The following is a 25872-nucleotide window of genomic DNA, read 5'->3' as shown; positions in this document are numbered from 1 at the left end:
AAGTCTGAGGTGGAAGGATCGCCAGAGCCCGGCAGGTCGAGGCTGCGGTGGCCGGGAGTGGCCACTGCACTCCAGTCTGGGTGACAGAGTGAGACTCACACAAAAAAAAAAAAAGAACTATGCCCAAAGCCAAAGAAAAGCCCATTCCTCTCTTATTTTATTTATCTATCTATTTATTTATTTATTTTTTGAGTTGGAGTCTCACTCTGTCACCCAGACTGAAGTGCAGTGGCATGCTCCTGGCTACCGCAGCCTCGACCTGCTGGGCTCTGGCGATCCTTCTGTCTCAGCCTTCCAAGTAGCTGGAACTACAGGCGCACGCTATCATGCCCGGCTAATTTTTTGATTTATTGTAGATATGAGGTCTTGCCAAGTTGCCCAGGCGGGTCTTGAACCTGTGGGCTCAGGCAATTCACTCACCTTGGCCTCCCAAAGCACGGGTTTACAGGTTGAGCCACTAAGCCCAGACCCTCTCTTATTTTACACCAATTCAATGTTTTATTTCACTACTTTGATTAGCTTAAGTATAAAAGAAAAATAACCCTCAACACTGTTTAACAGAGACATTCTTCTGCCAAAAGATATTCACAAAATTGCTTCACAAAATTGCTGCATCTATTTGATTATTTTACAAGAGGGGCATATATTATCAGGTTGTGTTAAACATCAGGAGGACTTAATCTCATCAATATCATGTTCAGCTAGTTGATTTATTTACTCCTACCTTGAGAACAAGATAACAGTCACAGGCTCCAGAGTCCCAGTAATTGCCAGAATTAGAAAAAATGACCTTGGGACCAAAAGTGACACTGTGTATGTTACAGAATGCTTTCTATCTCAACTGCAGAGAAATGAAAAGAGACAGAAGGATTAAGTCATTTCACAAGATTTCCCAGTACAGGATTCCACAGTAGGGATAATATTCCAAGGGTAAAAATTCTTATTAATCTTACATCAGTTTGAAGAACTTATTTGCTTTTGAGGAGACCAAATTGGATACGTATAACCATACACTGGAAGCAGAAGCAATTAACAGTAGAGCTTTAGTGCAATTTGCTGAGGAAAACTTTTTGTCCTCAGACTTCCTTAACACGACAAGGTTCAGAGCTGGCAGGAAATTCAATTTTCTTGTGAATATGTCCACATCTAGTAGAAATATAGGAGTTTTCTCTGTTAAAAAGTTGGAATGTATCTGCAATAAAATTTTAAATGAGAACCAAGGCAAACAATGCTTCAATGATAAAAACCAATTAACTAAACAAAATCACTGAAGCAGTTACATGAGTGTAATATCTCCCTGGTGTGGTAGATTCCCTGCTTTCATCAGAAAATGAGAGATCTTGGCCGGGCTTGGTGGCTCAGCCTATAATCCAAGCACTTTGGGAGGCCGAGGCGAGTAGATTGCCTGAGCCCATGGGTTCGAGACCAGCCTGGGCAACTTGGCGAGACAGTGTCTCTACAATAAATCAAAAATTAGCCAGGCATGGTAGGTGCGTCTCTAGTTCTGGCTACTTGGAAGGCTGAGGTGAAATGATCACAGGAGCCCAGCAAGTCGATGCTGGGGTGGCCATGAGAGTGTGTGCCACTGGACTCCAGCCTGGGTGATGGAATGAGACTCCAACTCAAGAAAAGAAAAAAAAAAGAAAAGAAAAAGAGAGAGCGAGGTCTCACTATCTCTAACATCACAAAGCATCCAGGTTGCATACCTATTGCATCTTTATTGCTGTTGAAGGGAGTTTTCCAAGTCAACACCATCAAGCTCAGTTGATGCACTTGGGCTATTTGACCACTGAGGGCTAAGGGCTCATACATTCATAACTGTGACCTCAGGATGCATGGGACAGAAAAATCTGTTTTGAATATCCTTCAAGATTACAGAGTTTATGCAATGAATTACAGGCCTTTACATTAGAGTATCTACAGAGTTTTATCATGCAACTTTTGGCATTGAAGAAAGAGTAGACAGCTTTGGCCATCATTCAGAGCCACAGGGAATACCAAGTGGTTGTTCACAATGTATGAAATATCTCTCTTTTTTCCCTCAAAGAATTTAGTTTTTTTAGCAGGTGAAATTGTTCTTTTCCATTTTCTGGCACTTAATACAGACATTCCTGTATAAATTTATTATAGGAATACTTTTTTTGAGTCGAGGTCTAACTGCTGTCCATGCTGGAGTGTAGTGGAATGCTCATGGCTCACTGCAGGCTTGACTTTCTGGGCTCAGTCAATCCTCCCACCTCAGCCTCCTGAGTAGCTAGGGTTACAGGTGCACACCAACACATCTGGCCAATTTTTAAATTTTTGTAGAGGCAAGATCTCACTTCGTTGCCCAGGCTGGTCTCCAACTCCTGGGCTCAAGCAATTCTTCTGACTCGCCTTCCAAGGTGCTGGGATTACAGACATGAGCCACCGCACTCAGCCTGTAGGAATAAATGTTTCCTTTGACCTTTTTGTTATAGTTTCTAAATGTTGAGAGGAAAGTGCTTAAAAGAATTAGTTTTGGGCAAGGGGGAAGTCTTGTCTTATACACCTATAAGACACATAGATTTTCTTTTGAGTTGTAATCTTACTCCGTTGCCCAGCTTGGAGTGCAGTGGCATGCACACGGCCACCCCAGCGTCGACCTGCTGGGCTCTGGCGATCCTTCTGCCTCAGCCTTCCAAGTAGCTGGAACTACAGGCATGCACTACCATATCAGGCTAATTATTTGATTTAAGGTAATCCCCTCATTTTGGCCAGCCTCCCAAAGTGCAGGGATTAAAGGCTTGAGCCACTGCGTCCAGCTCACTTATAGATTTTCTACGTGAAATAAGAACATACTATTCTGAATGAAATTGATTGGCTGATTGAGTTACGGCCTCGCTCTGTCACCCAGTGTGGAGTGCAGTGACACAATCACAGCTCACTGCAATCTTGACCTCCTAGGCTCAGGTGATCCTTCCGTCTCAGCCTTCAGGGTAGCTGGGACTGCAGGTGCAGGCCTGCATGCTTGGCTGATTTTTTGAAAAATTTTTGTAGAGACAAGATCTTGAACTCCTGGACTCAAGCAGTCTCCCACCTTGGCCTCCCAAGCATGAGCCACCACACCCAGCCTGAATTTCATTTTTTAAATATGAGGTGATTCATTAAACATTGTTCTTAATAACAGTAGCAGAGGTAGGTAAAATAAGAATATAGTTCTGAAATAACAGAATTACAAGCTGGGAAGCCTAGGGTTTTATAATGGTTGGCCTATTGTTGTGATGCTGGCACCATCTGTTGAAAATACTATCTTTGCTCCATTGTCTTAACTTTGCTCCTTTGTCAACGATCAGTTGACTGTATTTATGTGGATCTATTTCTGGGCTCTCTATTCTGCTCCATTGATCTATTAGCTATTATTTTGACAATATCACATTGTCTTGATTACTGTAGCTTCAAAGAAGTCTTGAGGTCAGGTGGTCAACCCTCCAACTTTGTTCTTCAATATCACGTTGGCTATTCAAGATGTTTTGCCTTTCTATATAAATTTTAGAGGCACTAGGCCTCAATATCCACAAAATAACTTGCAGGTTTTTGACAGGGATTACACTGAATGTACAGATAAAGTTGAGAAGAACTGACATCTTGACAATATGGTATCTTCATATTCATCAACATGGAATATTTCTCAATTGATTTAGATCACTTATTTTTCCTTCAGAGTTTTGTAGCATTCCTTATAGATCTTATGCACCATTTGGTCAAGTTTTTCTTTTAACATTCCCTTTTATCTTAGACTATTGATCTTTATTTTATTGAGTGACAAAACATATTGGTCTCATCTGTATGTTCATTATATATGTTTAAAATAAATCTGTCACATTTTTGTCTAGTATTATTTTACTGATCGCCACATTATTTAGAAGGCTACATCCAAATACTTCTTTAGCATTTCTCTTGCTGGATATCCTTGCAAAAGTCTGTCTCCAAATCAGTATCACAAAATATATGTGAGATTTTCTCCAGATCACTTTTACTTTGAATTATTCTGTCCGTTTTGAGTGGTAAGTCTTTTCTTGCTGTTCCCGATCAAGACTGCAGACCTGTAAATGTAAGTTCCCCTAATAAATGCTCTGGACTGATCACCCTGGAGCCCAGTGCTTCTTTTTTTGGAATCCCAACAGGCCCTGTCTTGGAATAGAGCTCCTTGCGGTATCTCCCCTGCCACCACTTTTAGGGTGACCCCAGCCTTGGTTAGGTTGAACAGAACAGATGTCATGAACTCTACGAGTTTCGCATTTAGAAAATCTGACAACAGATCCTATGTTCTTAATTTCTACAGGATATAACTTCCAAATTATGGAAATTTATCTTCCAACTGCCTTCCTCAGTAGTTCTTTTTTTTTTTTTTTTGAGTTGGAGTCTCACTCGGTCACCTAGACCGGAGTGCAGTGGCCGCTCCCGGCCACCGCAGCCTCGCCTGCTGGGCTCTGGCGATCCTTCCACCTCAGCCTTCCAAGTAGCCGGAATTACAGGCATGCGCTACCATGCCCGGCTGATTTTTTTTGACTTATTGTAGAGATGAGGTCTCGCTGTCCAGGCGGGTCTCGAACCCGCGGGCTCAGGCAATCCACTCATCTCAGCCTCCCAAAGGCGCGGGATTACAGGCTGAGCCACTGAGCCCGGCTCTCAGTAGTTCTTTATGGATACATTTTTCCACCAGTTAATTCAGACTAAAATCAGTAATGATTAACAACGGTATATTTGTCATCATGTAGCAGACCCAAATTAACGCATTGTCCCTACTATTAGATTTGTTTTAAATTTTTGTTTATCAAAAATATTTTTTGAACATCATTGGGCATGCATTGTATACATTTCTACAAATACAGTCATGCAATGCATAATGACATTTTGGTCAATGATGGACTACATATATGATGGTGGTCCCATAAGACTATTATGAAGCAGAAAAATCCCTATTGTCTAGTGATGTGGTAACGTCATATATAGCATAATGCATTACTTATGTGTTTGTGGTGATGCTGGTGTGTAAAGAACATAACACTTGAAATAAACAACTATTTTACTGGTTTATGGACTTACTATACTTTTAATCATTATTTTAGAGCACACTCCTACTACTCATAAAAAAGGTTAACAGTAAAACAACCTCAGGCAGGCCCTTCCAGAAGAATGCATCATTATCATAGGTGACAGCTCATACATATTATTGCCTCTGAAGACCTTCCAATGAGTTAAGAGGTGGAAGTGAGAGTGATATTGATAATCCTGGCCCTGTGTAAGCCTAGGCTAATATGTATGTGTTTATGTTTAGTTTTTAACAAGAATGTTTAAAAAGTAAAAAAAATAAATAAATAAAAGTAAGACTGGGCATGGTGGCTCATGCCTGTAATTCCAACATTTTGGAAGGCTGAGGCGGGAGGATTGATTGAATTCAGGAGTTTGAGACTAGCCTGGGCCACACAGCGAGACCTCATCTCTACAAAAAATTTTTAAAAAATTAGCCAGACATGGTGGTGCATGTTTGTAGTCCCAGCTACTCAGGAGGTTGAGGTGGAAGGGTCACCTGAGCCCAGGAGGTTGAGGCTGTGGTGAGCTGTGATTGTGCCATTGCACTCCAGCCTGGGAAAGAGTGAAACCCTGATGGAAAAAAAAAAAAGAAGAGCCAGACTCAGTGGCTCAGCCTGTAATCCCAGCACTTTGGGAGGCTGAGGTGAGTGGATTGCCTGAGCCCACAGGTTCGAGACCCACCTGGGCAACTTGGCGAGACCTCATCTCTACAATAAATCAAAAATTAGCCGGGTGAAGGAGTATGTGCCTATAATTCCAGCTACTTGGAAGGCTGAGGTGGAAGGATTGCCAGAGCCCAGCAGGTCGAAGCTGCAGTGGTCGGGAGCGACCACTGCACTCCAGTCTGCGTGACAGAGTGAGACTCCAACTCAAAAAAATAAAAAATTAAAAAAAAAAGGAAACGGTAAAAATATAAAGTAAAAACATTTGAAATAGAAAAGAGCTTATAGAATATAAAGAAAATTTACAACTGTACAATGTGTTGCATTTTAACCTGTGTTATGAGTCCAAAAGTTTTTAAAAATTAAAAAGCTCATAAAGTAAAAAAGTTACAGTAGGCTGTTTAATTTATTAAAGAAAAATATTATATAAATTTAGTGTAACCTAAGTGTACAGTGTTTATAAAGTTTACAGCAGCATACAGAAATGTCCTAAGTCTTCACATTAACTCGCCCCTTTTCCACTTCCCAGAGCAACTTCCAGTCCTTCAACCTTCATTCATGGTAAATACCCTACACAGGTGTACCCTTAAAAAAAATTTTTTTTTTTTTGAGTCCAAGTCTCACTCCCTCGCCCAGGCTGGAATGTAGTGGCGCACTCACGGCCACTCCAACGTCTACGTGCTGGACTCCAGTGATCCTTCTGCATCAGCCTTCCAAGTAGCCAGAACTACAGGTGCCCTACCATGCCTGGTTAATTATTTTTTAAATTTTAATGTAGAGATGAAGTCTCACCAAGTTGTTTGGGCTGGTAAAATTTTTAATACATTTTTTTATACCTTACCTTTTCTGTGTTTAGATACACAAATACTTCACCATTGTATTACAGCTGCCTAAAGTGTTCAGTACAGTAATATGCTATACAGTTTTGTAACCTAGGAGAAATAGGTTATACTATCTAGGGTTATTTAAGTACTTTTCTGATATTTGCATGATAACATCACCTAATGATGCATTTCTCAGAATGTATTCCCATTGTTAAGCAACACATGAGTGTGTTTCTTTAAGGTAATTTCTAGAAGTAGAATCTGAGTTAAAATAATCAGAGCTTTACTAAGTGCCAACAGTGTAACAGACCATGTAATCATAGAATCTGAGAAGACGAAAATGACATGGTTGCTACCTCAAAGTATTTTATAATCTAATAAGGTAAACTCTGAATAGAAATAAATGTATTAAAGACCACTACCAAAATTCAGGTGATGTGACTTGGGATTTTATAGGGTACTGATGTCATTTTGGCATTACCACTATTTGATTATGATTAAATTATACTCAACTAGTGAGCCTGTGGTGAAGAAAAGGAATTTATGCTGTACACTTTAACCACACATTTTTATTTTAATGATATTGGATGCAAAGTGAGACTAATGGGATAACATAATTGTGTAGTTCTCCAGAGAGCATCATGACTAAGAGGGTGGGAAATAGTTTTGTAAAGAAGACAGAAAAGGGCTGAGCCCAGTGGCTCAGCCTGTAATCCCAGCACTTTGGGAGCCCGTGGGTTCGAGACCTGCCCGGGCAACTTGGCGAGACCTTGTCTCTACAATAAATCAAAAATTAGCCGGGCCTGGTAGCATGCACCTGTAGTTCCGGCTACTTGGAAGGCTGAGGTGGAAGGATTGCCGGAGCCTATCAGATCAAGGCTGCGGTGCCTGGAAGTATGCCACTGCACTCCAGTCTGGGCAACAGAGTGAGACTCCAACTTAAAAAAAAAAAAAAAAAAGAGACAGAAAAGGATGTAGTTAGGAGACTAGCATCAATACACATCAAACTCTACTCAGGGATGCTATTCGCTTTTTTTGGACAGAAATCCAATATGCACGAACACACACAGGAATCTTGGAATTTAAGTTCAGGGAAACTAAAGGAAATACAACCAGTTAAACAAAACAGTCTGAACTTACTATATTTCTCTAAGACCAAGTAGAGATGGTTTTTAAAGATGAATTTACTTGTTGGAGAATAGCTTCCCCATAAAACAAAGTTCATATATATACTGGGGAGACCCCAAAAATGTATACACATTTTAAGAGATGTTACCTATGTATTACTTTTAGTTTGCTGTAGTCAGGAGTGTCTGGATGCTGATGGTAACCATTTTGAGCACCTCTTGCAACTTCAGTAGTGAGATGTGACTTGTATTCATCTTTTACCATTGGTATATATTGAGTATTATGATTTTAATAGTTTTTCCTTTCTTAAAATGTGTATACATTTTTTGGGCACCCTAGTGTATGTTTCAAGTAAGGCATGGTAACTACACTAAAAATTATTTTATATACACTCAAAAGACTCCATGAAAATGAAAACAAAAGGATAAACACTGTTAATATATGGGTGTATTATAGAGATTGTTTTCAGTCTAATTAGTTTTAATGGTCTGTAATTCTATTTTGAATTATGCATATATTTTACAAATAGAATCATATTGCAAATGTGGTTTTGTAACTTGATTTTTTTTCTACCAGTAGTATTTCTGAAATATTTTCCATGTCTTCAGTATATTTTCTCTACCTATCATTTATTACATGGATACTTTATATTTAAGTAATCGGGTCTTCTGGAATAAAAATTTGCTCAATACTGCCTAACTGTGCAGCAAAGGGTTAACTCAGCAGGTCCACAGTGCTCCAGTCCTGTACATTCTAACAAATGGCCTGTATTTTCACTGGCCCCTGGGAAATAATCTGAGTCCTTGACTTCAAATGTTGTATCAGTGTAAAAATGCAACTTATGGTGAATGGTTATTTTGTGTGCCTAAGGCTCTCAACCATGGTATGCAAGCTCGAATTCTGGGAGGTTGTAAACTGAGCAGTTAAATTCAGTAGTTAAAGTTTAGTCACATAGTCACCATGGACACCAAGGTTTAGATGAGATTCCTTATTTGGCACATGTTGTCAAATATCATTGTTGGAAGAATTAAGTGCTGTCCCCATGCGATTCTAATGGGAAGGGAAACCTGGAAGTTTGTGCCTGGTTTCTCCCGGACTTTGTCCATGTCCTTCTTCCTTTGCTCATTTTAATCTGTACCCTTCACTGTAATTACATCATAATCTTGAGTATGGCAACTCTTCTAAATCCCATGAATCCTTCCAACAAAATCATTGAGCCCTAGTGATCTTGTAGACCAATGACACAACTTTGTTGAAAACAACAGTTTCAGGTCAGTCTTAGTGGTTTATGCTTATAATACCAGCACTTTGGGAGGTCTAAGTGGGAGGATCACTTGAGGCCAGGAGTTCGAGACCAGCCTGGACAAAAAAAGACCTTGTCTTACAAAAATAACCTGTTTGCAGTGGTTCACATCTGTAGTCCCAGTTACTGGGGAGGCTGAGGCAGGAGGATCACTTGAGTCCAGAAGTTGGAGGCCAGTCAAGGCAATATGACAAGACAATGACTCAAATAATCAAACAAAAACTCTCCAAAATACATAAGAAAAAAGGTGCAGACCACATGTAAACAAAGTAGTATAACAATATTGCAATAAAATTTTACAAAATCCAGTGTCAGGTTGCAATAAAGCCTGCAGGCCATAGTTTCCCAGTCATTGCTGTAAATTAACAGATTAAAGTGTTATAATAACCAAATGCACAAATCTAGAATAGAAACTAGTTTGAAGATACGTATAAAAGACATTCCTTGTACATCTTTAAAAATCTGAATATGGATTAGATACTAGAATTTGAAATTATTATGTTCCTTATATGTTCATTATATGGCACTTTGGGTAAGTAGGAATTTCTCTTTTTTTTTTAAGAGGATGCATTGACATATATGTAAGATGGAAGCATCATATTTCTAACACTGTCAAATTATATAGTAAAATACACACAAAACAGAAAGCTCACAAGACTATTATTAACAGATATTTCTTATGCTGTTATTTTAACTTATCTATGTTTTCAGTTTTTCATAAATTTGAGAAAATTTGCAAAATGACTATTTTTTGGTTAATTTCTAATCAACATTGAATTGTAGCTGTGGAATGTAAATTACTGGCTGATTTACAAATTTTCACATATTCTAAAGGATTGTTTGATTCACCTTAAGAGATGTGACTGAAGATGCTCTTGGGGTTTTTACATTCTATCAGAGTTGTTCAGTAAGAAACAGTTCAAATTCAAAAAGAGGTAAGAAGTTACATAAAACTTTCCTAAATTCATTAAACCTATAAGGTCTTTATCTTATAATAGTCTTCTAGTAATAACACAAATAATGATACTAGAAATAGCAGCTAATATTTATTGAACATAAAATACATGTCAGATACTTTCCAAGTTTTCCACATAAATGAACTGATTTAATTCTAGTAACAGCTCCATAATGTAGGTATTATTATCACCATATACAAATGAGCCATAAGGAGTGAAAAGACAATCAGGATTGTTAAGACACATATAGAAGCTAAAGGGTCTCCCATGTCTGTTAGATTAGCAGAGATTTTCTGTGCCATAAATTTACTCAAGTTTAATAATAATTGATTTGTGCTGGAAAGATTTTATGCCTAAAACATAAAGAAACAAGGGTTTCGTATAGTCTCTTCAGGTTTTTTTTTGTATAAATATCTGATAATACATAGTGTTGGGAAAGACAGTCTTGTGCATACAGTCTTACAGCCCCCACATGGCCACATAAGATTGGACATGCAAATTCGTGAAGCATTCCACATTAAAAAAAAAAAAAAGATTGGACTGTAGGCCTGGAATGTTTCCCCTCCATGAGATTAAATAGCCCTTGCAGCCTGTACTGGATTTATCAACTTGTGTGGGACTATATTTCCCTGTTTCAGACTCACTGTGCACTCCTTTGCTCTGCTGAAGCACATGTCAATGGTCCCCCCTCATTCTGTATGTCAGACCCCATGTTGAGGTTGAGGTCCTATAAATGTGTGCAGTTGACTGACATATTGCAAGGGGCATAATCTTGTGCACTCTGTTTTCTCTCTTGCTTTAAGTAAAAGCTGTACCACTTGAGCCTGGTGTGCTTGTTGTCCGTCTTTCACAACCTCAAGCCATATACTGGTCTCTTCTCTGGATGGCACTTTTTGGCCTTTTGATCTTGGCTGCTGTCTGGCCACCCAGTGAAGAGTGAAACATACAGGAATACTATAAAATACTTTGTTATATAAAATACAAGTTCTCTCAATCTGAACAACTAGGTCATAACTAAAAGACTTTAAATTTTTATATTCCAAAGCGTTCATACCAGTATAAATGATCTGATGTCTTATAAAAATTGAATGAACCACATGTAAAAGCCTTCTCACATTCTCTTTGCTCAAATTGTTTCTCAGTGGTATAAATTCATTCATGTACTGTACATTGTCTATTATATATATATGCCATAAATTCTCTCACTGGTATGAATTCTCTGATGTACTTTTAGGATTGAACTAAGTCTAAAAGACTTCCCACATTTGTCACACTCAAAGGGTTTCTCACCAGTATGAATACTCTGATGTACTTTCAGACTTGACCTGAGTCTAAAGGACTTCCGGCATTTGTTACATTGAAAGGGTTTCTCACCACTGTGAATACTCTCATGCCGGGTAAGTCGTCCGTACACACTAAATGCCTTCCCACATTCCTTACATTCATAGGGTTTCTCACCAGTATGAAATCTGTAATGTATAGTAAGTTGATGACTACTCCTAAAAGCTTTCCCACACTCTTTACATTCATGGGGTTTCTCACCAGTATGAATTCTCTCATGTCTAACAAGATGTGAGGTATGACTAAAGGCCTTCCCACATTTTTTACATTCGTAGGGTTTTTCACCAGTATGAATTCTGTCATGTTGTATAAGGTTTGAGGCTTGACTGAAAGCCTTCCCACATTCTTTACATTCATAGGGTTTTTCACCAGTATGAATTCTCTGATGTATTCTAAGTCCTCCAACTTCACTAAAGGCCTTCCCACAGTCATGACACATATAGGATTTCTCACCGGTATGAACTCTTTCATGTTGAGCAAGGTTTGAGACACGGCTAAAGGCCTTCCCACATTCTTCACATTCATAGGGTTTCTCACCAGTATGAATTCTATGATGTACTCTAAGGTCTGTAAGACGACTAAAAGTGGTCCCACACTCTTCACATTGATAGGGTTTCTCACCAGTATGAATTACTTTATGGACTCGAAGGTCTGTAACACGACTAAATGCTTTCCCACATTCCTGACATTCATAGGGTTTCTCACCAGTATGAATTACTTGATGGACTCGAAGTTCTGTATGACGACTAAAGGCCTTCCCACATTCCTTACATTCATAGGGTTTCTCTCCATATTGAATTCTCTGATGTAGACTAAGAGATGAATGTTTATTATAAACATACATCTTTCCATAGTGGATTATTTCATACCTTGACTCCAAATCTAAAAGAAATAAGAAAAACATTTTGTTCCTTGATCAGAAGAAGTAATATGGTACAATAAGAGAAAACTGAAAACTCATCTATTAGAAATGACATAAAGAATTCTAAAATAAAGTTATAATGACAGAGGGTTTTAGGAAGATGGCAGAGTAGGAAACACTAGAAACCTGTCACCCCACCTAGTCAAAAATCACACTGGCAGAATCTGATGTGACCATTTTGGAACTCTGGAGTATATTAAAAGGTTTAGCTTCTGGGGAAAGACATGGATGGTAATTTGTGGTGAATTTTGGTTAATTTCAGCTCAAAGCAGCTACCCATCCCCTAGTCCTGAGGTCAGCAACCATACATGTGTTCCTGGAGCAGTTTGCAGGCAGCTTAAGGGAGCCAGGGTGGGGCATAAGGATGCTGTCCTCCAAAACTCGGATATTTGATTTCTAGTTTCTGTTTTCAATTTTGGCGGTACAGATTCTGAAAAAGGTGAGAATCCGATTTCCTGTTCATTATTGGACTAAAATATGTGGTTTTCAACAAAAAAATCACAGAACACATAAAGAAACAGGAAAGTATGGCCCATTCAAAGGGAAAAAAAATAAACCAACAGAAATTTTCCCCAAAGAAAGGACACCATCAAGCATAACAACATATGTACTATGGAAATTTCAGAAGGAAAGGAGAAAGGAACAGAGAGATTAGAAGAAATGCCAAAAATGTCCCAAATTTGATAGAAGACATGAATATAAATACCCCAGAAGCTTAACAAACTGCAATTAAGATGGACTTAGAGGCTGAGGCGGAAGGATCGCCAGAGCCCAGCAGGTCTAGGCTGCGGTGGCTGGGAGTGGCCACTGCACTCCAGTCTGGGCAACAGAGTGAGACTCCAACTCAAAAAAAAAAAAAAAAAAAAAAAAGATGGACTTAGAGAGGCCCACTCCAAGATACATTATAATCAAACTGTTGAAAGCTAACACAAAGAGAGATACTTGAAAGTAGCAAGAGAGAAGCAACTAACTCATCACATAAAAGGGATCCTCAATAAGATGATAAGCAGAAATCTCTTCAAAAACTTTGAAAGTCAGAAGGCAGTGGACTAATATATTCAAAGAGTCATAAGAAAACAAAAACAAAAACAAAAAACACCTGTCCACCAAGAATCCTATTTAACAAACTCATCCTTCAAACATATGGAGAAGTTGGGGGTGATGGCTCATGCCTATAATCATAGCACTTTGGGAAGGAAAGGTGGAAGGATCACTTGGGCCCAGAAATTTGAGACCAACCTGGACAACGCAGCACAGCCATGTCTCTACAAAAACAATTTCTTTTTTAATCAGTTAGGTGTGGTGACAGGCACTTGTAGTCTCAGATACTCAGGGGGCTAAGGTTGGAGAATCACCAGAGCCCAGGAGTTTGAGGAAGCAGTGAGCTATGAGCGTGCCACTGTACTCCAACCTGGGCAAGAGAGTGAGACCTTGTCTCTTAAAAAAAATACAGAGAGGCCAGGTTCGGTGGCTCAGCCTGTAATCCTGCGCTTTGGGAGGCCGAGGTGAGTGGCTTGCCTGAGCCTGCGGGTTCGAGACCCACCTGGGCAACTTGGCGAGACCTCATCTCTACAATAAAAATCAAAAATTAGCCGGGCATGGTAGCGCGTGCCTGTAGTTCCAGCTTCTTGGAAGGCTGAGGCGGAAGGATCGCCGGAGCCCAGTAGGTCGAGGCTGCGGGGGCCAGGAGTGTGCCACTGCACTCCAGTCTGGGCAACAGAGTGAGACTCTAACTCAAAAAAAACAAAACAGAGAAATGAAGACATTTCAGATAAAGAAAAGTTAAGAGAGTTCATTACCACTAGAACTGTCCTGCAAGAAACAGTAAAAAAAGTCCTTCAGGTTGAAATAAAAGAACACTAGACAGTAACGTGAAGTTTTGTAAAGTAGTTATCTCAGTTTTTAAAAAATGCTAGCATTATTTCAACTTTGGTTAGTAATTCTGCATTTTGTTTTCTACATAATTTAAGAGGTTAATGCAATAAAAAGTTATTCATTTTTGGGGGACACAATGTATAAAGATGCAATTGTATAACATCAACTACTAAAAGAATGTGGTTATAGCACTATAAATGAGCAGTTTTTGTATGTCATTCAAGTTAAACTGCTATCAATTTGAATTAGAGTGTCATAACATTGGGATGGTAAATGTATCTCCATGGTAACTAAAGGAAAATGAGAAAGTAACTAAAACATTTCACTGAAAAAAAAGTGAATTGAGCACAAAAGAAGAGAATAATATAGGAAATGAAGGATAAAAAATGCCTAAGGCATATAGAAAATAAATAGCAAAATGATACAAGTCCCTTTATATCAGTAATTACCTTGAATATAAATGGATTAAACTCTCCAATCAGAAAACAGAGATTAGCAGAATGGTACATAAAAATTTTCCAATTAGCTGGGGTCGGTGGCTCAGCCTGTAATCCCGTGCTTTGGGGGGCTGAGGTGAGAGGATTGCCTGAGTCCGCGGGTTTTAGACTCACCTGGGCAACTTGGCGAGACCTCATCTATACAATAAATAAAAAAAATCAGCCAGGCGTGGTAGCACATGCCTGTAATTCTGGCTACTCGGAAGGCTGAGGCAGAAGGATCGCCGGAGCCCAGCAGGTCGAGGCTGCAGTGGCCAGGAGCGGCCACTGCACTCCAGTCTGGGTGACAGAGTGAGATTCCAACTCATAAAAAAAAAAAAAAATTCCAACTATATGCTGTCTACAAGAGGTTCTCTTGAGACCTAGAGACACATATTGGTTAAAAGGGAAAGGATGGAAAAGAAGATCAGGGGTGGCTATAAATAAGCCAGTCATAAAAAAGCAAATACTGAATGATCCTATTGAGCATTCATGTTTATAGTGACAGAAAGTACAATGGTGGATGCCTAGAATTGGAGGAAGAGAGGTGTGGGGAGTTACTGTTCAGTGAGTATAGAGTTTCAAAGTTGTAAAATGAAAAGAGTTTTCTAGCTGGGTGGTGGTAATGGTTACACAACAATCTGAATGTACTTGTAGACCTAATCCTGAATTGTATCCTACATCTTATTTTTGGTTTTGAGAAAGCAGGATTTATTAAGACAGAAAAGCTCCCACAGTGGGAGGGGACCCGAGGGGGTTGCCTACCCTACATCTTTAAAAGTAAAAAAAAAAATCATTTTCCCCAATAAAAGATACAGATGGTAAATAAGCACATGAAAAGTGCTCAGCATCATTAGTCATCAAAGAAAGGCAAATTAAACCTGATAATAGCAAGTAATGGTGAAGACACTGACCAACTAGAACTTTCATACGTTGCTGGTGAGAATGCAAATGACATGGAGAATAATTCAGAGAAGGAAAATTATATAGGTTAGAAACTCAGATGTTCTTAGTGAAAGGAAGAGTACTAGAGAAGGAATAAATTAAGGTAAGATAAAAAGTCTACGGTAAACGTTAGTCTTACTATTGACTTACTAATCAGGAGTAAAGCAAGGAAAACAGCTTATCCATGTCTATTCAGCGTTGCACTGAAGGCCCTAATCGCTTCAACCAAGGAAGAGAAATATAAGACAATAAAAATCAGAAAGGAAGAATTAAGTGTCTGTTGGCAGATTATATAATCTACAAAAGAACTAATACATTCGGGAAGAGCATATAATCAAAACTTAAAATATAAAAACCAATATTTTTTTTACACTAGCAGCAAACATTGCAAACTGAACTTTAAACATTTAGAGCAGCTTCAAAATATAAAAAAAATTAGAATAAATTTTACAGAAGAAGTAGTACACAAACAACTGAGAGACACAACTGAAAGATCTACAGAGAAAGAGAAAACATACACTTGAAATTGTATGTTTACAATTTCAATTATCCTCAAATTTATCTAACACAATCTCAATTACAGTAAGAGCAGACTTTAAAAATATAAATTGGTAAGCTGATTCTAAAATTTATAGAGGATTGTAAAAGACTTAAGACTACCCAAAGCAATCTAAAAAAGAACAAAACTGGATGGCTTACAAGACTTGGGTATGTGGTACTGGCATAGACAGAGGCTCATGAACTTTGATATGTGTAAGGATCACCTAGAGGTCTTTAAAATTAAACACAGATTGCCAGAGACCACCCCAGAGTTTCTCAATAGGAGTGGAGTATTTGCATTTCTAAAAGTTTCTAGTAATGCTGATGCCGTTGACCCAGGTTCCCCACTACGAGTACCAGTGGTATAAGAATAGATCACTATACTAACGAAACAGAATAGAGACCAGAAATAGATATGTTTATACAATGATTTGACTTTTGAAAAAGGTGCCGAAACAATGCGATGGGGAATAAATGAGCCCTGCCACCTACTTAGACCATTAAAAAGACAAAACAAAACTCAAAATGGATACAAGTCTAAAAAGAAAAGTAAAAATCATAAAACTTAAAAAAAAAAAAAAAATAAGCACAAAACTATGTCACCTTGGGATAGGCAAAGATTTCTTAGATAAGATACCAGAAAAATCATAAAAGAGTAATTTGATACATTGGTATTTATGAAAATTAAACTTTTGTTCCTTACAAATTATTGTTAACAAAATAGGCAAGTCACTCTATGAAAGAAAATATTTTTAGTGTTACAAAAGGACCAGTACCCCAAATTCAGAAATGTTATACTTCAAATATACAATAATAATGTTTTCAAATTATAAAACATTTACACAAACACTCTAAATCATGTAAATTATTAATGAGTAAAAGAAGCTCACAAAGGCAGCTCAAGATCATTAATCACCAATGAACTGTAAATTAAAACCACAATAAGATATCACTATACCCCACTATAATGTTTAGAATTAAAAGGACTGACAATACCAAGTATTGAAAAGGATATGGAGCCAGATAAATGGAACAATATAAAATGAGACAACCACTCTGGAAAACTCATTGGAATTTTCCTAAACAGCTAAACATATACTTACTATTTATCAATACAACTCTTAAGTATTTACCCTATACAAATAAAAACATGGGTCCACATAAGAGTATATATGTGAGCAAATGTTCACAACAGCTACTCTCATTATAACTTCAAACTCTAAACAACCCAAAGCTCCATCAGTAGGTAAGTGGTCACAGAAGAAATTGTGGTATATTCCGTGGTGACTCACTCCTGTAATCCCAGCACTTTGGGAGATGGAGGTAAGAAAATTGCCTGAGTCCAAGGGTTTGAAACCAGCCTTGGGCAAGACGTTGTCTCTACAATAATTCGAAAAATTAGCCAGGTGTGGTAGCATGTGCATGTGGTTCCAGTTACTTAGAAGGCTGAGGCAGAAGGATCACTTGAGCTCAACAGGTCGAGGCTGTGGTGGCCCTGAGTGAGTCACTGCACTCCAGCCTAGGTGACAGAGTGAGACTCTACTCAGAAAAGAAAGAAAAGAAGACATGAATATCCCTATAATAAAATACTACTTAGCAAAAACATAAACTAATGATACATAGAGCAATATAGATAAACCCTAAAATCATTACACAGAGCAAGGGAAGCAAAACACAACAGAGTACATATTATATAATTACATGTTTACAAAATTGTATAAAGTTGAGCAGTTGGTTGTTTGGATGGAGGTGAGAATGATGGCTGGGAATTGACTGGGGACACAATAGAAACCTTTGAGCAATATAAATGTTATATATCTTGATTATAGTGGGACATGTGGGTTGTTTCCACTGTTAGGTTATTATGCATAATGTTGCCATGAACACTCATGTACAAGTTTTTGTGAGATGTGGGCTTCTGATTCTCTAAAGTTTGTATTTAATTATAAATGAAAGATATAGGAAAAAAAGACTGGCTTTGTCTTATTTGGTAAACAAGTACATCACATGCCAGAAGACAGAAACTGCTTCAAGAAGAAAATGAAGTTGGGGAGGTGGCCAGGGAGAGCTGGGATTGGGGGAATGGCTCACTGACAAAGCTCTACCAAAGGGTGATATTTGGGCAAAGACATAAAGATGGTAAGGGAGTGCAACCTGCTGGGTCATATGGTAACTCTGTTTCACAGTTTAAGGAACGGCTGCTTTCCAACGTGGCTGATCAGTTTACATTCTACTAGCAATGTATGAGGGTTCCAATTACTCTCAATCCTCAATTGTACTTTTTATTTTGTTATTCAGCCATCTTAGTGGATGTCCAGTGTTATCTAATTATGGTTTTGATTAGCTTTTTCCTAATGACTAATGATGCTAAGTCATCTTTTCATGTGTTCATTGGCTATTTGTATATTTTCTCTGGAAAAATGTCTAGTCAAACCCTTTGTCCAACTTTTTATTGGGTTATTTTGTCTTTTTGTGGTTTAAATAAATTTTAGGTTGGGTGTTGTGGTTCATGCCTGTAATCCCAGTATTTTGGGAGGCCAAGGCAGGAGAATTGCTTGAGCTAAGAAATTTGAGACCAGCTTGGGCAACATAGTGAGACCTTGTTTCTACAAAAATAATAAATAAAATTAGCTGGGCGTGGTGGCACCCACCTATAGCCCCAAGCTACTCATGGGGCTGAGGCAGAAGGAGTGCCTGAGCTCAGGAAGTTAAGGCTGTGGTGAGCTGTGATCCTGTCCCCGTACGCCAGCCTAAGCAACAGATTGAGACCCCAATCAGAAAAAAAAAATATGAACTTCTTATGAATGAGTCCAATCCTTATGCTAATCCTATATGCTAGTAGCTTTGATTACTATAGCTTTACAGTACATTTTGAAATTGTAAAGTGTGGTTCTTCCTATTTTCCTCATCTTAAAGCTTCTCCCTCCTCAATTCTGGATCCTTTGCATTAATTTATACATTTTAGATTCAGCTTGTCAATTTCTACAGTCCAGTCAGCTCACAGTTTGATAGGGATTGCAGTGTATCGCTACATCATTTGGAGGAATATCGCCATCTTAACAATAGCGAGTATTCTGATTCATTAATATGAAATATCCCTCCATTTATTTAGATATTCTTTATTTCCCGATATTTTGTAGGTTTCACTGAGCAAGACTGCACTTTTTTGTTAAATTTGCTAGTGTTTTGTATTTTTATTATTATTATAAATAGAATTGTTTTCTTAACTTCATTTTGGGATTAATTATATGTATGGAAAAATACAGTTGGTTTTTAATTACGTATCTTGTATCTTGTTACCATGGCAAATTTATTAGCTACATTTTTTTCTGAGGATTACTTATCATTTTCTATATATCAGATCATATCATTGGGAAACAGACATAGTTTTTCTTCTTCCTTTCTAAACTACATACCTTTTATTTCATTGTCTTGTTTAATTAGCCTGGCTACCACCTCCAGTACCATGCTAAAGCGGTGTTAAAGTGGATATCCTCTTGTTCCTGCTTTTAGGGGGAAAGCTTTCAATTTTTCATTATTAAATATGATGTTAACTAAGGTTTTTTTTTTAATTGTCGTTACAGGCTGAGGAAGTTCCTTTTTGGTCCTATTTTGTTAAACTTTTATCATAAAAGGGTATAGAACTTGTCAAATGCCTTTTCTGCATCTGTTGGGATAATGGTGTGGTTTTTATCCTTTATTCTAGAGACAGGAGGTATTATATTAAGTGATTTCCATTGTTAAACCAACCTGGCATTACTGGAATAAATTCCACCTGGTCATTATAATGGTTATGATTCTTTTTATATATTGCTGCATTTGGTTTGCTAGTAGTATAATGGATGTTTTTGGATCTATATTCATAAAAGATATTGGTTCATAGTTTTCTTTCACTGTGATGTGTTTGTCTGATTTTGGTATCATTATAATACTGGCCTCAAGGAATAAGTGTGGAAGTGTTCCCTTATCTGCTATTTTTGGAAGACTTTCTGAATGACTGGTGTTAACTTTTTTTTCCCCTTTTTTTGAGTCAGCATGTCATTCTGTTGCCCAGGCTGGAATGTAGTGGCAAGATCACAGCTTACTACAGCCTCGATTTCCTGGGCTCAAGTGATCCTCCTGCCTCAGCCTACCGAGTAGTTGGGACTACAAGCATGCACATCTACATCTAGTTAATTTTTTTGATGTTTTGTGTAGAGACGAGATCTTGATATGTTACTCAAGCTGGTCTGGAATTCCTGGGCTCAAGCGGTCCTCTTGTCTTGGCTTCCCAAAGTGCTGGGGTTATAGGCCTGAGCCACCATGCCAGGTCTTGAATTCTTTTTTTTCTTTGAGTCAGAGTCTCATTCTGTCACCCAGGTTGGAATACAGTGGCATGATCATGGTTCACCCCAGCCTCAACCTTTTAGGCTCAAGCAATCCTTCTACCTCAACCTTCTGAGTAGCTGGGACTACAGGCACACACCTCCATGCTCAGTTAATTTTTTGTAGAGATGTTGCCTAGACTGGTCTGGAACTCCTGAGCTCAAGCAATCATCCTGCCTTAGCCTCCCAAAGTGTAGACTCGCAGGTATGAGCACCATGCTCAGCCCATGGTGTAAATACTTATTCAAACATTTGGTAGAATTTACCAAAGACGGACCAGGCATAGTGGCTCAGCCTGTAATCCTAGCTGAGGTAGGAAAATCACATGAGCCCAGGAGGTTGAGATTGCAGTGAGCCATGATCATGCCATTGCATTCCAACCTGGGCAACAGACTGAGACCTGACTCAAAAAAAAAAAAAAAAATGCCGGGCTCGGTGGCTCAGCCTGTAATCCCGTGCCTTTGGGAGGCTGAGGTGAGTGGATTGCCTGAGCCCGCGGGTTCGAGACCCGCCTGGGCAGCGAGACCTCATCTCTACAATAAATCAAAAAAATCAGCCGGGCGTGGTAGTGCACGCCTGTAATTCCGGCTACTCGGAAGGCTGAGGCGGAAGGATCGCTGGAGCCCAGCGGTCGAGGCTGCGGTGGCCGGGAGCGGCCACTGCACTCCAGTCTGGGCGACAGAGTGAGACTCCGACTCAAAAAAAAAAAAAATAATAAAAAAATAAAAAATAAATAAATAAATAAATAAATAAGTAAAAATTACCAAAAAAGCAATCTAGGACTACCTGTTTCTTATAGGAAGTTTCTCACTTCCTGATTTAATCTCTATAAATGTATCTATGCACTTTTTCCCCAGATTTTCTATTTCTTTTTTATTCAGTTTTTGGAATTTGGATCTTTGTTTAAATCTATTCTTTCTAGGTTGCACAGTTTGTTGGCATTCAGTTATTCATAACTTTCTCTTATAATATGTTTTTTCTAAGAGGAAAATGTATAGCTGTAAACCCCATATTTAAAAAAGGTCTCAAAATCAGTAACTAAGCTCTCTCTTAAGAAACCAGAAAATAAACAAATAAAACAACAGGTCAGTAAAAATGCCTCCTCTTTCATTCCTCATTTTAGTAATTTGAGACTTCTCTTTTTTTTTCATCTCTCTATCTAAAAGTTTGCCAACTTTCTTTATCTTTTCAGAGAACAAACTTTTAGTTTATTACTTTTCTCTACTATTTTTAAATTTTATTTATCTCCACTCTGATCTTTATTATTTCTTTCCTTCTGCTTGATTTGAGTTTAGTTTGTGCTTTTTTCTGGTTTCTTCATTTTATTTGTTTATTTATTTATTTATTCTGGTTTCTTGAGAGAGAGCTTAGATACTGACTTGAGATCTTTTTTTAATATGGGGTTTACAGCTATACATTTTCCTCTCAGCATGACTTTAGTTGCATCCCATAAATTTTGGTACATTGTTTTTTCATTTTTATCCATCACAAAGTATTTATTTCTCATTATTTCTACTGACCTAGCAATTGCTTAAGGGTGTGTGTATAATTGCCACATATTATTAAGTTGTCCAAATTCCCTTTTGTTATTAAGTTTTCATTTCATTTAATTGTGGTCAGGGAACATACTTAAGGTCTATTTTTTTCTAATAAGAGTAGATACTCCAGTCACTCTTTTAGTTACTGTTTTTAGACTATATCTTTTTCCTTTTTTTTTGCCTTACAGTCTATTTTGTCTGATATAAGCAGAGCCACTCTACTCTTTTAAGTACTCTTTGCATACTATATCTTTTCCATCCTTTACTTTTAACCTATTTATTGTATCTATGACTCCAAAATGTGTTTCTTGTTAGATAAACAGATCATGCTTTCTTTTATAAAATCTATTCTGCCAATTTAGGGCTTTTAATTGTATATTCACTTTACATTTAGTGTTATTACTGGTGAAATTTACATCTGAAATTTGGCTACTTATTTACTATATGTCTCTTCTGTCTTTTATTCCCTTTATTTTTCCATTGTTAATTCCTTTTGTGTTAAATAGATATTTTCTTGGATACCACCTGAATTCCCCTATCCTTTCTTTTGCTGTATATTCTGTAAGCTTTTTTCTTAATGGTTTTCTTAAAGATTAAAATTAACATCTAAATTTATAACAACCTAAATCAGATTAATACCAACTTAATTACAATAGTATATAAAACTGTACTCCTAAATAGCTCTATTTCTTCTCTCAGCCAAGATAATTTGAAAACTCATACAAAAATCACAAAAGAGGGAGCTCTAAAGCCATAAACTCAGAAAAGGCATCCTGAATCTACCGCTTTCTCAAAGTTGAAAAAAATGAATCTCACATATAAGTGACCCAAAAAAGGCCTAAGACCAATTTCCACACAAGAAATTATTATATAAAGAAGAAAGTTAATGACAGTTACAAAAACTATATAAAGACATTTGAAGTATGCCCCCAAAACAGTGAAAAACTATATAATTCTATTTATAAACTACTCAAATATTTGCCAGATATAAATACTTTGAGATATGAAAGAGCAATAAATCAGAATCAGAAAAAACAAGAAATTAAGAGACAGAATGTATAAATAGATATAAAAGAAAAAATAATCTCAGAATACCAACCTTGAAAGACATTCAAGAATAAGTCCAATAGATAAATGTTAAGACAAATAAGAATTAAGAGGTATTTGCAAAGGATATAAAAGTAACTCAGCAATCTATACTAGTTTTATTTAGATGTCTGTATAAGTCTTATGATTTAATAAAAAGATGTAATTTAAAAAAATATAAAGAAAGATAAAAGGCTTAAATCACATTATGGTTCCTAATTACATTTAGAAACAAACCTAATTCTTCATGATAAATCACACTTAAAGGATCTCCTAACATGCTGACTTCATGTCACATTAATCACCTCTCACTTAACTGTTTAGATTTACCTGCTACTCCTCAAACACAAACACCTCATTCCCCCTTAAGGAATTTTGCAAGTGTGGTTAGTTCACTCTCCTTGGAATGCTTTTGTTTATACACTCCAAAGACCCGAGCTGTTACTTCATGTTTCTGCAAAAACATTATCTTCTAAGAAAAGGGTTTCTGTATCCTACCTTACTTAAATATGTCGTATTCTTGGCAAATCCTTGTTTTATATCTTTCATGATACACTTCACTACCTAATATTATTTATCTACATATTTCATGTTTACATCTTTTTTTATTTTTTTAAAGTGAGAAAACAAGATTTATTAAGAGGACAGAAAAGCTCCCACAGTGGGAGAGGACCCGAGGGGGTTGCCCCATCTTTCTTAATAAATATAATCCCCATGAGTACAAAAACATGATCTGTCTAATTCAGTATTATTGGATTGTCTAAGCAAGTGCTAAAATCAGACTACTCAAATATTTGCCAGATATAAAAAATGAATGTATTTTTAGTGAGTGGAGCCACATATATAAATCTACATGTAAAAGAAAATCTGAAAAGTATTAGGAGCCAAGATAATTTTATCAAGGTAAAACGGCTGCACTACAGAAGAAGGAGAGTGACTGTCACTGAATTGGTAGGGAAATAAGAGAAAAATAACATGGTAAGTAGTTAATGAAGTAAACATTAAATTCACTGGATGTATCTCATGCTGAGATATGCATTTCCTCGCCACAATGCAAGCCTTTTCTCTACTGAGAAGGAAGCTTTCCAACCAACATTTCAAAAATATGTATCCTTCTTAACCACTTTGGCTTTTACTTACAGAGATAGCTTCCCTTGCCTGACTTCCTCTTACTTACCTGTACAACATCTTCTGGTTTCTTCCTTCGTAACTACCCAGGGCTCTTTTCCTTGCTCCAGTAAGGCAATTACATCTGGCTTAGAAATGGAATGTCCTGCTTACAAAGAAAAGAAATGTCACGGGATATGAAAATTAATTTTGACTTGTAAAATAAAAATTATAATAAAGGCTAAAAACCATTGAATAAAATTTTATAGAAGAGACAAGTGAAAGGATTAAAGAACAAGAGATCTATTAAATATGGTAGAGTTATTGTTTTCCTGTTTCTTTAAAATTTAACTCATATGTCCTTTAACTCTAGAGAGGAAGTATAATGTGGTTGAAAACACAGATTCTGGAGCCTGGAATAAATTTCTATCTTTGCAACCTTACATTGTGTGTGACCTTGGGTAAGGTTTCTCAGTATTCTCACTGTTCCTCAGTATTCTAACTTCTAAAATGGGGATAATAATAGGACTGTTGGAAGGATTAGGTTAGTTAATCTTCTGTTATTTAAACCAGTTAAATTATATATGTGCTTTGAACACTAACTAGTACATAGTAACCACAATGTTAACTATTGATATTATTGATATTATCATTATTGTTCATATTAACACAAGAAGAGATAGCTATAAGATATTTGTTCCATCTTAAATGTAATTTTCATGAATTACAAGTTTTAACCACAAAACAGAGGAACTCTGTCTTGGGAAATGGATTGTTTTTGCTTCAGCTTTAAATAAATTTCATTTATTTAATCTACCATATTAATCATAGAGGATCATTTAACAATGAGAGTAATCCAAGACCTTGTGTCAAGCTGATATCTCTGCAAGGGAATCAGATAATAAAATGTAGTACTACAGCAATTCTGAGCACAAATAAACAAGAAAACTGGATTTTTAAACAATAGCTATACATTATATACCAAAGAATTTTAATCTAGCTCCTTGGTCATAATGGTAGAGAAGAAAATACAGGAAGGACCAGAGGGAGGTATGGATGTCACTGAAGGATCGAGAAAATGAAGGTGTTTAATGCAGTTGCCGTTTCCAACCCAACAAAGCTCAAACCACTTTGACAGGATCAAGGAAGAGAAATTTAACTAGTTTCCTGAAAGCCCTAGAAATCACAATGAAAAGAACACATATCCTAGATAACAGATTCTAAATTATTCTAGACTACTTGAGGATGATAATCATACCCAATGAGACCAAGTTGCCATAGTTCTCCATCATCACATCCCGGTACAAGGTCTTCTGAACAGGGTCAAGACATTCCCACTCCTGCTGAGAGAAGTCTACGGCCACATCACTGAATGTCATTGATTCCTGAAATGGCAAACCTATGAATTACTGGGGAAATTAAAGAAAATATTTTGAAAGTGGAAGCAGAGGGGATGAAGGACTGAACTGCACTGCAGGAAAAGAGCAACGTGGGAAGCATGTAGGCTAGAAATCTATGATCTGGAAGAGGAATGAAGCAGAATGAATACATATTTTTGAAAAAGGCACTGATATAAGCAAACCTTTTTATGTACTCTGGGATACCTCTAAATATATGAACCTTTAGAGAGTGGACAAAATAATGTTTCCCTACTAAACTCAACAGTAAACATAAGCATAATGCCCAAGTGGTATCTGCCTTATAAATTCTCAATAAATATGAGTTTAATAAAAATCCCCCCCCTTTTTG

At 37.3% G+C, this 25872-nt stretch overlaps 1 protein-coding gene across 1 annotated transcript; it reads right to left on the bottom strand.

The window, feature by feature from the left end:
* Positions 1-11105: 11105 nt before the first annotated feature.
* On the bottom strand, positions 11106-25502 carry LOC110596071 (zinc finger protein 607-like). Its single transcript, XM_021714992.1, has 4 exons — positions 25382-25502; positions 24194-24289; positions 11741-12151; positions 11106-11656 (listed from the first exon to the last, which is right to left on the bottom strand). The coding sequence occupies exons 1-4, from the start codon at positions 25500-25502 to the stop codon at positions 11106-11108; spliced, it is 1179 nt and encodes a 392-aa protein (XP_021570667.1).
* Between the last annotated feature and the right edge of the window lie 370 nt (positions 25503-25872).

The sequence above is a fragment of the Carlito syrichta genome, unplaced genomic scaffold (assembly GCF_000164805.1).
Source record: "Carlito syrichta isolate Samal-C Ts95f unplaced genomic scaffold, Tarsius_syrichta-2.0.1 Scaffold306485, whole genome shotgun sequence".
NCBI classification, from domain to species: domain Eukaryota; kingdom Metazoa; phylum Chordata; class Mammalia; order Primates; family Tarsiidae; genus Carlito; species Carlito syrichta.
Note: the sequence above shows the minus strand (reverse complement) of the source record. Positions and strands in the feature narration are given on the sequence as shown.